The 16655-nt window shown below is 59.2% G+C and overlaps 1 protein-coding gene across 1 annotated transcript; it reads right to left on the bottom strand.

Annotated features, from left to right (window-relative positions):
- Positions 1-804: 804 nt before the first annotated feature.
- LOC103808974 (ATP-binding cassette sub-family A member 2-like) lies at positions 805-16423 on the bottom strand. Its single transcript, XM_009081784.1, is given in 35 exon segments — positions 805-840; positions 1072-1278; positions 1510-1647; positions 1773-1875; positions 2172-2264; positions 2533-2636; positions 2836-2970; positions 3311-3452; positions 3760-3938; positions 4268-4385; positions 4551-4683; positions 5323-5446; positions 5653-5800; positions 6274-6389; positions 6473-6647; positions 6881-6941; positions 7359-7470; positions 7768-7873; positions 8040-8253; positions 8687-9021; positions 9399-9501; positions 9655-9861; positions 10892-11080; positions 11209-11259; positions 12010-12130; positions 12222-12406; positions 12845-13027; positions 13112-13308; positions 13624-13836; positions 14132-14312; positions 14628-14719; positions 14721-14778; positions 15348-15552; positions 15832-15982; positions 16236-16423. Coding segments are annotated over 35 exon segments (5103 nt in total).
- Between the last annotated feature and the right edge of the window lie 232 nt (positions 16424-16655).

Below are 16655 nucleotides of genomic sequence, written 5' to 3'. Positions count from 1 at the left end.
AGGGGGACACAGTGGAAAGGTGGCAGAGCCACAGCAATGCCCTGTGATGGGGGAAGTGGGTGGTGAGGACAGGTAGGAGTCAGGGTGAGGGACATGGCTGGGGGCAGAGGGGAGAAACAGCTGGTGCCAGCATGTGAAATACCCTGTGAAATACCCCTCTGCCCCTCCACGTGCCTCTGCAGGGGCACTGCTGCCCGGGCACAGAGCCAGTGCTCAAGGATGGGCTGGGGTGGACAGACCCCAGAGTGGGCAGTATGTACCACCAGGGTTGTGATCCCAGTGACATCCCACTGGTGACAGAAATCAATCATGGGTGAAGCACCAGAGCTCCTGCCCCTGGGGATGCCCAGGGCAGTGCCAGCTAGGGGTGATGGAGACAGGGCAGAAGCAGCTGTCCCTCTTCCAGCTCCGCCAGGCCAGGCCTGGGGGGTCCCCGCAGCCAAGGGTCCCTGGGGTGGGTACAACATGGATGTCCAGCCAAGGCACCACTCACAGGCCTCTGTGTCTCTGCCCAAGGCAGCACCGGCACCAAGCCATGTCCTTTTCCTTCACAGTCTCCATCGGTGGTACGTGCCAGCTGGACCAGCCCAGGACAGTGGCCCCTGGCACCATGCAGTGACACTGCTCTGGAGCTGAAGGGGACAAAGGCCACCCAATGGTGGCTCACGAGATCCGTCCAGGCGTTGCCATACCCACTGTGCCATCCCTGGCACACATCTCTGGCCACAGCAGCTCCACTCCATGGGGCAAAGGGAGGGGAGAGGCCAAAAGGGTTTGGTGGCTTCACAGGCTGCTCCTGGGGTCTCAGCACAGCGTATCCGTGTTGAAGGAGAGCTGAGCCTGGGCAGGGAGACAGGCAGGGCTCAGGGGCTGCCTGCACTGCCAGCACATCCAGGGTGTCTGGGGCCAGGGGCTGGCCTGGGTGGCAGAGCAGTCACCCCTCCCAGAGAGCCCCCCCCAGCCCAGCCCTGGCTTCACTATGTCTGTCTCCTGGTGCTGCATAACCAAGTCCCAGGACCCTGTGGAAGGGACACAGCTGGGACCCATTCAGATCTGGGGATAACCTCTCACCCTCTCCTCCTCGAAGCTGATGAGGCCTTCATCATCAGTCTCCAGGTCTTCCTGCTCCTCCACCACGAGGGCCCGCAGCTCAGTGGGGGCAGCGCGGGGCCGCAGCAGGCTCAGCACACGCTCCAGGGGTGACTGCAGGGCACAGCTGGGGCTGGTCTCCTGCTGCTCCAGGTTGTCACTTTGCTTCTTGGCAAAATTCACGAACACCTGGGGAGGAAGGGGCAGGAGACTGAGAGGGCTCCTCCACCACCAGATGCCCCTCACCTACCATCCGTACTGTCCGGTCAGGCCCCAGCTCATCCCACTGTCCAGGGGCTGCCACTGTATCCCCAGTCCAGCTGCACCTCCTGCCCCAAAGGCAGCTCCTGCCTGGCACTTTGTCACAGCCACCCTCCCTGGTGGCAAGCATTCAGCTGCCCGTGCTGTCCCCAGCCTTACGTTGTCCAGTGTGGTCTGGCTGACAGAGTAGTCTTCAATGCCCAGCACATCCACCACCTGCTCCATCTTGCTGAAGACCTGTGCCAACGAGATCTGGTCCGACTTCAGCTGGTACTGGGCCTTGGTGTGGTGCCGCTCCTGGAGGGGGACATGGAAGGGACACTCACTACCACACCCCCTCCCATCACCCCAGAGGATGAAGGCTGCTTGTGCCTCAAGGTGGGGGCTGGCAGGAGACAGCATGGTCACCACAGGCAGCTCACCTTGAGAATGGCCTCAGGGAAGTTGCGGTTGAAGAACCTCACCACCTCCTTGACATTGAGGCTGGACTTGGTGCGCACTGTGATCATGTAGCCATCACCGAACCTGCACAGGGACAAGGGACACCATAAGGGCCTGTCCCTCCACTTGCACCCCCACATGGCAGGACTGACCCCACGGAAGGGGACAATGCTCTCAGGCAACTGCTGCTGGACACCAGGACAGTGCCAGGGCACTCCAGTTAGCCTGTTCCCTGCCCAACTCCAAACCAGCAAACTGACATCTCACCACAAGTGCCACACTGTCACCCAACCATGAGGGTCCAACCCCCTCCTGCCTCTCAGCACACACTGGGTGCTGGGTCACCACACAGGGGTACTGGGCCCCCACTGGGCTCTTACCTGTTCTTCAGGTGCTGGATGCTGCCAAGACACTTGAGCCGCCCATTCACCATGATGGCCAGGCGGGTGCAAAGCGCCTCACACTCCTCCATGCTGGGGGGACAGGACACGGTTCAGTGGAACTGGCACAGTGGCAAGCTACAGCAGGGGCAGGCGAGGAGCTGGGCTCCCCAGGCCATCACTTAGGTGCTGTGGCCCCACCACCATGGATGACAGAAGGCAACAGAGGCTGTCCCAGGCTCCCCCTGCTACCCATGCCCCTATAAAATGCCATTCCTTAGGGACTGGGGAGCGTTCTCCTTCCCATCCAACACCCCAGATGCCTGGAGGCATTGTGGGTTCAACCAGAACCCCCCTGGACCTGTGAGATGTGAGCACCACGGAGCGACCCGTTTTGATGACATCCAGGATGAGGTTCCAGAGGAAACGCCGTGCCTTGGGATCCATCCCTGTGGTTGGCTCATCCTGGGAGACAGACAGCACCTTCAGAAATGCCAATTCCTGGGAGTGACCCTGCCACCCCCTTCCTGTCCTGAGCCCTGCTCAGGCCACCATCCCATGCTCCAGGACATGTGAGGTGGAGCTGGGAGTGGACAGCTCCCACCCAGGGTCATTCCTCCATCCCAGGGAGGCAGGTGGGCAGGATGCTGGTCCCAGGGCGCACCAGGAAGATGAAGGCTGGGTATCCAATGAGTGCGATGGCTGTGGACAGCTTCCTTTTGTTGCCCCCACTGTAGGTGCTGGCAGGCTTGTCTGCATACTTGGTCAGCTCCAGCTTCTTCAGTGCCCACTTGACCACCTGCAAGGTGTGGGGGGTTGCCGTCACCCTGCCAAGGCCATGGGGCTAACAGAGCTAGCAGGGATAGGGCTCCATGGCATAGGTCAGCTGCTAGGGGGACCACAAGCCATGTGCCAGTCAGGGGAGCCCCACGACAGCCCCTGGCACAGCCATGAGTGCCAGTGAGGACCTGTGAGTGCATATGCCCAGCCCTGGCAGCCCATGTGGACACACCACTGGGGTGGCACTACCACAAGAGCAGCAGCATTGGCTCAGGATCCCTTTGCTGCCCAGTGAGATGCCATCCCCATGGCACAGCGCCAGTCCTTGGGTGATGCCAACTGCCCACACAGAGCCCTACCCGCTCCTCGTCCTTCCAGGGGATGCCACGCAGGCGGGTGTAGAGCTCCAGGTGCTCCTGGGCCGTCAGCTCATCGAAGAGTGCGTCAAACTGGGGGCAGTAGCCCAAGCTCTGCTGGACCTGCAGGAGCTCCTTCAGGATGCTGCAAGAGAAGAGGGAGAGGCCGTGGGGAGAAGGAATTGCTTTTCATGAGGACCCTGCTGCTAAACCCCCTTTCACACACCTTTACACTGGAGCATCTGCCCCAAGGTAACCCCACCAGGCAGCCTCAGCCCAGGGCCACAGTCACTTGCCTACCCACCAGGTCACCCAGGAAGACACAGGGCTGCAGAGTCCCATGGGGACACACAGGCTCACTCATGCAGTTTTGCCCTGGGAGCCCCCCAAGCATCCCATCCCCAGGACAGTGGGCAGCACCCAGCCTCACTCAGCCCATGCCCCCCATTAACCTGTGCCCATTAACAAAGGCCTCTCCGCCCGTGGTGCTCTCATCCCCCGTCAGCATCTTGAAGGTGGTGGTCTTGCCCGCGCCGTTGACACCCAGCAGCCCGAAGCACTCCCCGGGCCGCACACCCACGCACAGCCGGTCCACGGCGAGGATGCGCCCGATCTTGCGAGACTTGTACACCTGATGGGGCAGGGGATGGGGGCTCAACCCACCAGGAGCCACCTGGACCCCCAGGCCTGCCCATGTCCCTGGGATGAGCTGGTCCCAGGTTGTAGAATAGAACCACAATCATCAAGGTTGGAGGAGACCCCTAAGATCATCAAGTCCAACCATTTACCTGCCACTCTGCTGTAACCCCTAAACTATACCCTCCAGTGCCAGATCCAGTCACCTTTAAACACCTCCAGGGATGGTGACTCCACCACCTCCCTGGGCAATCTATTCCAGTGCCTGACCACCCTAACAGACAAAACATTTTTCCTAGCATCTAATATGCTTGCAGCTCCCACCTTGGTGAGGTTCTCAATCTTCAGCATGTCGTTGTCGGCATCACCACGCAGAACCCGGTGCCGCTCGTTGGCCACGTCAATGTCATCCTCAATGGGTTTGGTGGAGACAGGCAGGCGCCTGCGGGAAGGACCAGGGGCAGGGGGGCATGTGGGATCAGGAGCTGCATCCCTGCCTGGGCCAGGCAGCTCCCACTCACCCCTCCACCCAGAGGGGCAGCCTGGAACTCAGGGGTCCCAATGGCAAAGCTTTACCACCTCCATGCCTACCCCCCACCACACTCACTGGGGCTTCCGGAAGAAGTTGTACTGGCACATGATGGTGATGAAGAAGCCAACAAAGCCTTCAATTGTCATGGCAACAAGCCCTCGTGTCACGATGTCCCATTCGAAGGGTGATTTCATTTTATCGACCTGCCCTGAGTGGGAGGAAGAGGAGAGACTGGCTAGGGACACCTTCCTGTGGGGAGAGCCTGGTTGTACCTCCTGAGCTGCCCTGTGACGACACTGTTCCCATGTCCCCCTGCCACAGGTGCCTGGGCTGGTCACAACACACTTCCCACTAATACTGCAGGTGCGGTGGAAATCATCCGACAACTTTTCAACCTCAGTAGGATGAACCAACCCAACTGAGAGTGGTATCAGATGGATTTGTCAGATCCCAACCCAGAACTGTCCCTCACGATGCCAGCAGCACTGGGGTTATGTACAGAAGCTGCTTGAGAAGCAGAGTGCAGGGCGAGCTTCTAAGGTCACGCTGAAGCTGTGTGGCAAAAGGCTTTTTGGTTGGGCAATGCAGCCCCCAAGAGACCCCAGCTGGGAGGAGAGAGTCCCTGCAGCCCCCATCCTTCCTGTCACAGCATGGCCCCACGATGGCCCACCACAGCTCCACCCTCAACCACGTCTATTCCTATGCCCTGTCTAGTCTACCTTCCTGGCTTTTGTTCCAGGTTGCTCTGGGCCTTGGGACACCCCACAAGAGGGAATGTGCCAGCACCATGGTCCCCCACAGCCCCACATGCCCTGAAGCAAGGGAGGGAGGTAGCAAGAAGCTGTACCGATCTTGGCGTAGTATTCGTTGATGTACTCGTTGTAGGCCATCTCCATCAGGCCGTGGCCCAGGTTGTAGTTAGGAAACACAAGGAAGCAGCTCTTCAGGTAGCTGTTCACCACCTTCAGGTCCTGTGGGGACGAGTAGAGAGGACATGATGGTCAAATAACCCTGCATGTGTGAGATCAGGATCTCAAAGATCCAGCCTAGTCAGGTCTCATGTCTGACCTGGCTGGGAGCAGAGACCTCCCAGGTCCCTCCCTGCCTGAGCCATCCCATGATCTGATGGCAGTGTCTCCCTTCCCAGTGGCCCTCATCAGAGCCACAAATTCCATACCTTGTCGTGCTCAAAGAGCTGTAACAGGAATGTGGCAACAGTGGCTGTGATGCCGATGAAGAGGTTGATGACGATGAGGAAGACGTAGGCAGAGCTGGGCACCTCAAACCAGAAGGAGGCTGGGTACATGATGGGGGTGATGGACCAGCTGGGGAGGAGCACACATCATTGTGGCAGGAAAGAGACCCCCAGCCTTGAGATCACCCATCTCCCAGTCCTGCCCTTTCTGGCCTCTTACAGCCCTCACAGCCACCCCACCCCAAACAGCTACGTGTGCTGCAGAATACCTGCCCCAAGGGCAGGTCTTGCCTGCACAGCCACAGCATGGATGGGGCACAGAATCATAGAATGACAGAATGGTTTGGATGGGAAGGGACCTTTCAAGGGCATCTAATCCAGCCCCTCTGCCATGAATGTCCCATCCAACCTGGCCCTGAACACTACCAGGGATGAGGCAGCCACAGCTTCTCTGGGCATCTCATGCCAGTGCCTCACCATCCACACTGTGAAAAATTTCTTTATATCTGGTCTAAACTTCTCCTATTTTAGTTTAAGATTGTCACCCCATAAGACTCTGGAGGGATCCCCAGTGCCTCCTGACCACCCCTCTGAGCAACGTACCCATAGAGCAGGAAGAGGGAGAGGACTGCGGGGAAGTTGGTTGGAGAGGTGTACGCTGGGAGGTCGAACACAAACAGGATGATGATGCAGCACGTGGCTGGCACCAGGTAGTTCAGCTGGAGAAGACAAACTTCTGTAACTGCCCACTCCTTGGCACAGCCCTGGGGGTTTGGCTGGTGGGGCCACATGCTCTGCTCACCATGTCCCACACATAGTTTGCCAACCAGTAGATGACAGGGTCACAGCCGCTCACGAACTGCAGGTGTTTGGCCTTGGTGGCCTTTTCAGCCACCAGGAACACCACAAAGCTGGCTGGGACGAAGGACATGGCCACAATGATGAAGATGGCAATCACCACATCTGTGCCTTGCAGGCTAGATGGGGAGCAAGGAGAGCAGAGACCCCATCAACCTCAGTTGGCTGGGGAAGGGCCACCCATCCTGGTGTGAGGTAGTCTGTGCACAGGGTAGGGCATGGTACAGGCACCCTGTCCCCCCCCATGCAGCCAGCAGGGCAGAAGCCTCAGCATTCCCTTGCAACCATCACTGAGAAGTACCCCACTCCCATGGGAGAGCCACCCTCCCACAGAGTCATTCCTTGGACCTACAGGTAATCCAGGGACAGGCTGGCGCTCGTCTTGTTCATGGGGTGATTGGTGACTGTGATGCCTGCAAGAAGGACAAAGAAGAGACATGGAAGCATAAAATCTGGCTTGGGACACAGAACCTTGTGCCCAGTCTGCCTGGCCCTGGCTCTGAGCAGGACAGGTTTCCAACCTGCAGCTCAGCAGGAGCTGGTGTCTCTGAAGCAACCCAGCACCTTGAGACTGAGCCCTCCCTCACCGGACAGCACTCTCAGACATGTCACAATCCCAGGCACCTCCAGGCAGCACTTTGGGATGTTCTGCCCCAGCCCAGGCCTCAGAGACCTGTGTCCAGTTCTCACATCTCAGAGCCAAGGTGCAGGATCCCTGTCCCAGCTGGGCACTAGCTCAAGGTGGGACACTACACTTTGGAGCCTGGTAGTACCATTCCCTAATGCTGTTCCTGATGTGCTCCTGCCCTCAAACATATCCAGGACCTCACCGTAGGCAGCAGGGTTGCCCTTGCTCTTAGGCAGGTTAGCTCTCAGGATGGCGTTATTGAGGGCATTGAGGTAGGTGGGCATGCTGTGGTAGCCCTTGTTGTTGTAGAAGACCTGGAGGAAGAGAGAAGAGTTATGGGAAGTTGCAAGAGAACTGGGCCCACAGATGTACTGGAAGGGATGGGATGGGATGGACAGCCAGCCACAGGGTTAATGTCCTGTGCTCAGCACCATGAGAGCAGGTCACTGCTGTCCATGCTGGGCCAGACCCACTGACCACCCATCATGGGGCCAGAGGCCCACAAGAGCCCTTGGAGAGCACTGGTGCAGAGCAGTGGGCCAGGGGTTCCTGCCTGCCCCCCTCTCCTTCCCACCCATCTCAGCCTGCCCCAGAGTGCAGTGCTGTCCCACCTGGGCTGTTCTCCGCACAGCGATCTTGCGCACGGTGGCAGGAGCCCTGGCCCCGAAGGAGGCCGGGATGGACTTCTGGACATTGCCGAAGGTGAGTGCCCCATACCTGTGGGACAGAGAACTGCTGAGGAAGTCCCCCACCTCCAGGAGTGAAGCCATGCTCCAGCACATTCTGGGCTCCAGCCAGTGCACCAGGACAAGTGCCCCCAAGTCCCCAGCCCTCACCGCTGTACCACGGCAAAGGGCAGACCCACCCCAACCTCTCCTCTTGCCTGTGCAGCCGGAAGCGGTCTGAGGTGTAGAGCAGATACTCGGAGACGTTGCGCCCTGTGATGTCTGCCAGGATGTCCCCTGTCACCACCTTCATCTGCGGGGGGTGGCCCCCCACACCGTTGGGGCAGGAGAAGCCAGTCCCCTGCATGGAGCATGTGCACTTGATGGGCTCGTGGATGATGCGGGGCAGGGCGGGGGCTGAGGTCACAGTCCCTGAGTTGCAGAGAGGGCAGCTCACAGCCAAGCTCCTGCCTGCCCTGGCTGCCAGGGACAGAGTGACAGCCAGGGGCCGGCCAGGCAGGGTCCTGGTGACCAAGAGGGACCAAGAGATGGACATGGGGAAAAACTCTGGGGGAAAAGAAAAGTTCAGAGAGGGACCACAAAGTGTGGCTGGAGAAGGCAATGGCTGGGAACTGCCTCCAGGGAGGGTGATGCAAGGCCACAGGGCTCAAGTATCACTATCCCAGGGTGGCTCTACTGGCATGGCCAGAGCTAAATGGGGACAGTGCTCTGGGGCCAGTAGTAGCCCTGACCCCCACATTCAGCCCAACGAGGCTCTGCAGTGGCCAGGCCAGACTGACAGGCACTACCAGGGGTCCTTGGAGCTGCTTCTGAAGGGAGTCCTGGACACTTGAGCACCCAGCACAGGTGATACCTTTGACAGCAGAGAAGGCCGTGGAGTTCCAGGCATGGAGCAGGTCCTCATCCACTGAGATGGGGTAGTCAGAGGGAGCTGGGGACGGAGGCGGTGGCACAAAGTTGGAGAGTGGCAGGCCCTGTGTGAAGGAGTCGATGCACATGGCATCAAAGTACTTGGCTGCCAGCATCTTGGACTCATTGCTGTTGAGGTTGAGGGTCTGCATAGGCTGGTCCAGCGTGTTGTTGAAGGGTGTCTTGAGCACGCAGGTGGCCCCCACGCCAGAGGGCAGGTGGAAGGTGTTCACCAGCTGCTGGGGGCTGGCATCAGGAGACAGCCTGATGCTGAGGGGAAAGGAGCCAGTGAGGAGGAGCAAGGAGCAGGAGACACAGGTCTCGGCACCTTGGCCATCTTCTGCTGGGAACTCCCTGAGGCCTTGGCACTTATCACAGCCACAAACAGCCTGTGCCTGGCATGACCGAGCTGCTGATCACAGTGTATTAGGGCTAGCACCTCTCCCAGAGGCACCCTGACCAGGACGGAGGCTGCTTTCTGCCAAGGGATGTGGCACCAGCCAGGCTTTGCTCCAAGACTGAGCTAGCCCTGGCACCCAGGCCTGCTGTGGGCTGCCCTCCTCACTGCCTCCACGGCAGTCCCAGGGACAGAGACAGGGATGGGGCTGGGGCACGGGGTGCTGGTCATCACTGGCAGCAGCTCTCACCGGTACTCACGCCGCTCCTCGTTGGCATAAGGAATGAAATTGCCCTTGGGCTGGGTGTAGTTGTGGTACTGCGATGGCGAGAGGATGAGAGGTGGCAAGTCACCTGTGGGGACAAGGACGAAAACCTGCTCGTACCCACAGCACTACCACACACAGGCAGAGTATGCCTGGTCCTTGCAGTGTGTCCACACTGGGGCAGCCAGAAAAGGCCCCCAGTAGCCCCCAGCGAGCAGCGGGGTACGTGGCTCACACACACCTATTTCGGGCACAGAGAGTGCCACAGTCATGGCCACGCAGACGAAGAAGGCAGGCAGGAGGATCTGTGAGAAGAGGGCCTTGGTGTTGCGCTTGGCGCAGTGGAAGCGTTTGACGATCAGCCCATGGAACTGGCGCAGCTTCAGCCATGAGCCCTCCAGCTTGAAGCTCCCCTGCCCCGCCAGGTCACGGTCCTCCACCTCTGCCTCTTGCTCTGGGAGGGGAGAGGGACATCAGCTCCCTGGCACAGCTGCTCCTTGGTTCCCCAGGGAGCTGAGCCACACAACCAGCCTGGCACAGCCACCCCATGGCACAGGGCAGCACCCAAGCCCGACCACCACTGAGCCACAGCAGCAGTGTGGTATGAAGCAAGGCAGCTGGCTGGCAGGTTCCTCTCAGCCCCAGATGGGAAATTTAGACAATAATTTCAAAAAAATATTAAATTGGTGCTTTTTTGCTGGACCACTCAATTTTCACACCAGCTTTCCCAGCTGGTGAGGGGTCAGCACAGCCAGGAACAGGGGAAGGAACATGGCTAGGGGTCCCAGCGAGGCAGTGGAAACCCTGCCATGGCACTGTCCCAGCTCTGCCTCCCACAGCCCAAATCACAGCACTCAGGGCAGTCCTGATCAGGTCGGGGGCAGGTGGCATGTCTCTGAATTAATCACAAGAGCTGCTGCGATAACCCAGAACAGGAGCTGTGGCTAAAGCAGCAGCCTTGAGGTGGCTGTCTTCCCCCTCCATATCCAGCAATCCCAGCATCTGGGCAGGGAAAGCCCCACACCCAGAGCAGGGGCAAAGCCACCGGCTGGAAGGTGACTCCATGCCAAGGGGCCCAGAGGAGAAACCTGACAGGCACCAGTGTGGGGAGAGGGCACGTTAGTGGGGCATCTGCAAGGTGGCAGTGGAGACCTACAGGAGGCACAGCCAACACCGGCTCCACACCTTGGCATGGGACCCCCCCACCCACACCCTACCAGTTTGGGGTGCAAACTGGTGCAAAGTGCCCATTTCCAGCCCTCCCACCCAGGCTGCGGCTCTGTGGGTGTAGCGCTGGTGGAAGCACCAACAGTCCCATCTCCACGAGCTCTCCTCCCAGCAGGCATGGCCCCTGATTCCGGGCACAGCTGTGTACCCCACAGGGCAGGGCTGGCTCTGCCCCACTCAGGTGCACCCTTCGTGTCCCAGCCGAGTGCCTGCCCCAGCCCTGCCACTGGCCGGGCTACGGTGGCACCAACCTTGCAGACTGATGTTATCGGGGTCCTGCCGGTTATCGAACAGGGGTGCGTAATCCCCAAAGAATTCGGAATAAGCCCCACCTTCGTCGCCCCGCACGGAGCCCACCGAGGAGGCCGAGCGCAGGGATGCCTGCGACTGCGCCAGCTTGGAGCAGGTCACCAGGTTGCTGAGCTCCACCTCGGGCTTCTCTGGCATGGCTGGTTTTGGCAGGGGCTCCCCCTTGGGCCCAGGGGTTTTTTTTTGCTGAGCTCCCCCTCGGGCTTCTCTGGCATGGCTGCTTCGGCCAGGGTCTCCCCATTGGCCTCAGGCTTTGGACCCAGCTCAGACACAGGTGGCTGCAGGGCATCCTTCTTGGACTCCTTCATGTCTGGAAGGAAAAATGAGGGCTGCCACTGGCCATGCCACTCTTCACTGCAGCATAGCATGGAGTGGGGATGGATTGTATCATAGAATACCAGACTGGTTTGGGTTGGAAGAGACTTTACAGCTCATCTCGTTCCACCCCCTGCCCTGGGCAGGGACACTTTCCATTTGACCAGGTTGCTCCAAGCCCTATCCAACTTGGCCTTGAACACTTCCAGTGATGGGGCAGCCACAGTTCCTCTGGGAAACCTGTGCCAGTGCCTCACCATCCTCACAGGGAAGAATTTCCTCTTAACATCTCATCTAAATCTCTCCTCTTTTAGTTTGAAACTGTTCACCCTGTCCTATCACTGCCTGCCCAAGAAAAGTCAGTGTATCTCATTTTTCCAAGCTCCCTTCAGGTACTGCTTTTCTGGAGCCTTCTTTTCTCCAAGTTGAAGTCCAAGACCCCCAGCTCTCCCACCCTGGTTCCATGGCAGAGGTGCTCCAGCCATCAGAGAATCCTGCTGGCCTCCTCTGGACCCACTCCAACAGGTCAGTGTCCTTCTTGTGCTGAGAACCCCAGAGCTGGACACTGTGTTCCAGGTGAGAGGAAACCCGGACTGCAGAGGCTGGCTGCCCTTAGTGGGGGATGGGCTCTGCTAGAGACCTCTCCTCCCCTTGGGCAGGAGACTCCTGCAGCCATCAAACCCAGGCAGAGCACACAGCCCCTCGCTAGCCCCAGCCACACCATGTGCCCCAAAAGTGCCCATACCCACATCGCTGTTCTCCAGAGACTGGTCCTCCTCAGACACCTTCAGGAAGACCTCCTCCAGCGTGGTATCCATCAGCCCAAAACTGGTGAGGTCCAGCTCCTCCAAGCTCTGCTCCAAGTGCTGTGGGGGGAAAGTACTGCATGAGGAGGGCAGGAGATGCCCACAGTGTCACAACCCCCCACCTGCCCACCCTGCCAGCCCCTGCAGGTACCTGGAAGAGCCTCTCAAAGCAGCCCTTCTTGACAGCCTCACTGGGCAGAATGTAGGAGAGCTCCGTGTTGGTGTCTGAGATGAGGAGGCAGGAGGCCACGTACTTCTTGATGAACTGGGAGACACGAGGCTCGGAGCAGGGACTGACAGAGGAGTGGGCTGGGGGGCTGTGTGGCTGGCCCAGCTCTGGGGAAGAGGGGCAGCACCCGTTCGTCACTTCGCAGACAGCCTCCCTACTAGGACCCACCATGTTCCCCCTACCCCTGCCAGTGTCATGGGGGCTCCTCCAGCCTCCACCATGGGGTGTTGGAAGCTTCCCAATCACCCTGCCTGGCCTAGGAATGGTGCTCTGCAATGTAGTTCACACAGGACATCTCAGTGAGCAACGCATAGGTTGGACAGAACCAGGACCTGGAGGCAAATGCCACCACACAGGGTCTGATCAAGGACCCAGCAGGGAGAAATCAAGGCTGAGCAATGCCACCTCTACACCCCTTTGCCCTCCACATGGCCTAAGGAGACTCAGAATGGGAGCACTTGGGTGTTGACCTCTTGCTCCTTTCCTGGGCTGAAGGACTGGTCCCATGTACTCTCCTAAACAAAGGGTCCCGCTGCCCCCCAGACCTGTGCCATTCCTGGTGTCTGACTGCTTCTTCACCACCGTCAGCTTGTAGCCATCACCATAGGTGCTCTTGAGGAACAGTGGAGAGCCACAGCACTTGAGCTTGCCATGGGAGATGATAGCGATGCGGTCCCCCAGCAGGTCGGCCTCGTCCATATGGTGTGTGGAGAGCAAGATGGTCCGCCCTGACAGTGGCACAGAGTCTCAGCAGAGAGACCAGGGATACCACAGACAAAGGAGCATGCCAGGCTCTGCCCACCTGTGCTCACCTGGCTTGTACTTGAGGATGAGGTCCCAGATGGCCCTGCGGGCATACGGGTCCACGCCAGCTGTGGGCTCGTCCAAGATCACAGCCCGTGACCCACCCACAAAGGCAATGGCCACTGATAGCTTCCTCTTCATGCCGCCCGAGAGGGTCTGCACCTGGCAGTGCCGTTTGTTGGAGAGTTCCAGGTCCTCAATCATCCTGGGGACAGGGCAGAAGCACCAGGGATGCTGGGGGGGCCATACCGGCACCCAGTGCCTGTGGGGAGTATGTGACGCCTCTTCCCCACATGGAACTTGCAGCCCTCAGCTGTTGGGATTGCCTAGCTGCAGCCAGACTATGAGCACCTTCTGCTCACTTCCACAGCCTGACACCCCAAGGGTGGGAAAACACTTGGTGGAGCTGGCCCAGGGGACATCTCTGCCACCAGATCACTCCCCACGGCACTCCCAGCAGGAAGGAGACTCACTCATGCCAAAGGCACAGATAGAGTCAAAGGAGCTGAAGGGTGCCTACTTATCCATCTCCTTGCGGATCTCCTCCTCCGCCATGCTCTTGAGCTGTGAGTAGAACCAGAGATGCTCCTCCACTGTCAGCCTATCAAAGAGCACGTTGTGCTGGGGACACATGCCCAGGTTCTTCCGGATCTCATCCATCTCCGTCCGGATATCGTGGCCATAGATGGTAGCAGAGCCCGAGGTTGGAGGGAACAAGCCGGTGAGGATGGACCTAGGATGGATGGAGAAAGGCAACAATGTGAAGAAGCTTTTATTTCTCAGTCTGGTTCCAATCTCAACCACCACCACCAGGAGCATTTGCTGGGCCCTGGGCAGAGCAATGTCACTGCTGGGTCATGAGCCTGCTCCCTGTCCTGTGTTTGTGCCAGCCTCACTTCCACACTGCCGCCCTCTGGGCATGGCACCAGCTACCACAGGGCCATGCAGGGACATCCCACAGCCCCTTCCCCACCTCCTGCAGCTGGCCAGAGGGACACAGCCCCTTTCTCACCAGGACAGGCACTCACATGGTGGTGGTCTTGCCTGCACCGTTGTGACCCAGGAAGGACACGACCTGGTTCTCATAGAGGTTGAGACTCAGCTTGTTCAGCGCCAGCTTCTTGTCTGTCTTGTAGACCTTGGTGAGCTTGTCGATGCAGACGACCAAGGGGAGGTGTGTCGGCTCCTCCTCGATGCCCCGTGTCTCCTCTGCTGTGACAGTGGGGTGGTGAGGAGCCAGAGGAGGGCAGGGAAGCCCGGCTTAGAGTGGAGCTTCCCAGGGATGAACCTCCCCACTTCCATCCCACGGTCGCTGTGCTGGCTTGCGGTCCCTTCCCCTCTGCTTCTCGCCAGCTTCCCCGACTCCATGCTATGGCAGCTCTCAGGCAGGCAGCAGTGCCTGGCCCAGGATCCCACCCCGACCGGAACACAGGAGATACACAGGGGTCCATGGCCACAGCAGGACCCTGCAGCAGAGCCAGGGCTATCCCTGTGCCACCCACTGCCACCCCCAGCTGTCCTCACCCAGCCTCCGGTTCTCCATGGCACAGGCTTGATCCTCCTCCATGATGCTGAGGCGGGTGGTGCGTGACCAGGGCCCGGGCCACTCCCAGGCCCCCCAGCCAGTAGGACTTCTGGAAAGGGAAGTACCAGGGCCGCGGCAGGCCGAACATGCCTGCAACCACGGCCCCAGGGTCAGGGCCAACCCCACACCCAGGGCCATGCAGAGGCTCAGGGCCAGGGCAGAGCTTGGCACAGGCACGGACTTGGGGGCTCCCCCAGCTCAGGGTCAGCACTGTGGGGTGGGGGCTGTAAGCACTCTGGCCAGCTAGGCTCAGGGCAGCACTGCTGGGCTGTGCCAGGAAGCAAAGGCCTTTGGGATTTGGGTTGGATTGGGTTGGCTCATGTTTTGGCTTTACTGGAAAGCAAAGGGAGCAGGTGAGATGCCTCCCCAAGGGGGTATAAAGGGGATCAGTGCTCCAGCTGTGGACACCTGGCTTTGCTACGACTGGCCCATGAACTGAGACACACAGCTGAAGATCTCCAATGAACTTGCTGGTGTCACCAGTGAGTGGGTGAGGGCATGTGGGCAGGGGTCCCCAATGAGACATGCAGGGGACCTTGAAGGCACAGTGCTGAACCCCACCATGTCAGGGCTGAGCACTGCTGGGAACTGGCAGCATCCCCAGTAAGGAGGCTCCTGTGAGGTCTGAGGTGCCCTCATGCCCTCCTGCCCGCACATACCCGGGTGCACAGCCTCGATGTACCACGTGAGCACCCCGTACACCACGGCATCCATGACCAGCATCATCATGGACAGCAGGAGGTTGAAGTCATCTCCTTCCACAGGTGACTGGCTGAAGGTGTGCCACTGGATACCCACACCAGCCACCTCATACAGTGCAAAATACTTGGAGCCCAGCCCAAAGGCTGTGGTGGACATGAGGGACTGTGGAGAGATGGAGAGAAGGGAATGGCAGGTCCATTGGCAGGAACCACAGACCAGCTACAAAGGAACAGGTTGGAGTGAATTCCTACCCAGTGCTGCCCCACCCAGCCCCAGCTCCTGGCCCTGAGAGACACCAAACCTTCTGGAAATACCTCCAAAGCCCCAAAGCGAGCTGTTTCATACAGGCAGTGGCTTGCCCAGGGCTTGGTGACCTTGTACTACACAGCTGCCTGGAGCAAACAGGGCCAAGTGCCTCCCCAGTAGTCACAGCCAACTCACCGCGATGCACTTCTCAAAGGCTGTGATCTTGTCATGTGCCACCTCCTCCCGGATGGCCACGTACATGTAGGGCACATAGCTGAGGAAGTAAATGATGCCACCACAGGCAGAGGCGAGCTTGGCCTTGGAGTAGAGCACCGACACCAGGAAGCTGTAGGGAGGACAGTGTCACCTTGATCCCACCCCACCAGGGCACTTTAGATCCCTCCCTACCAAGGTTTTCCCCACAACATCTGTTTTTGGTCATGTTAAGGTGATAAATTTGGTCCCCAAATCAGTGGGGGTGACCCGCACCCCTCCACTGGCCCTTGCCCACACAGCTCCCAGCACTCTTGCCCCGTGGCACAAGGACCCGTGGTGCTGCCTGTGCCTTCTTACTGCCTGGCACAGACTGGGCAGCTCACCAGAACATGATGGTGGCCACAGCGTAGATGGCGAGGAAGAGCCATATGATGAGGACATCACTGTGCATCAGGACCTTGCCATACTTGAGGATGGCAGTGAGTGCTGTGACTGAGATGGAGAGCTGGACGAAGCCGGTGATGAACCAAGCCACCCAGTGCACCGCATTGTTCAAGCCCATCATCTTCATCACCTGTGAGTCCAAAACTGCTCAGCAGGGCTGTCCCCAACTATGTGTGCCACTGCTGTCACTCTCACTGGGCTGAAAGAGCAGGGGGAAGCACGAGGGGTCCCTGGGAGCTGATGGGAGGAGGTAGGAGAGAGCACACTGTGCCAAGGAGCTCAGCTCCCTCCGGTGCTGGGCAGGGCTCATGCTGGGGACTCTCAGAAGGACTGGCTCAGTCCAGAGATGTGGCATCTGC

This window comes from Acanthisitta chloris, unplaced genomic scaffold (assembly GCF_000695815.1).
Source record: "Acanthisitta chloris isolate BGI_N310 unplaced genomic scaffold, ASM69581v1 scaffold36539, whole genome shotgun sequence".
In the NCBI taxonomy this organism is placed as follows: Eukaryota; Metazoa; Chordata; class Aves; order Passeriformes; family Acanthisittidae; genus Acanthisitta; species Acanthisitta chloris.
The sequence above is the reverse complement of the archived record's forward strand: the minus strand, read 5'-3'. Positions and strand labels throughout refer to the sequence as shown.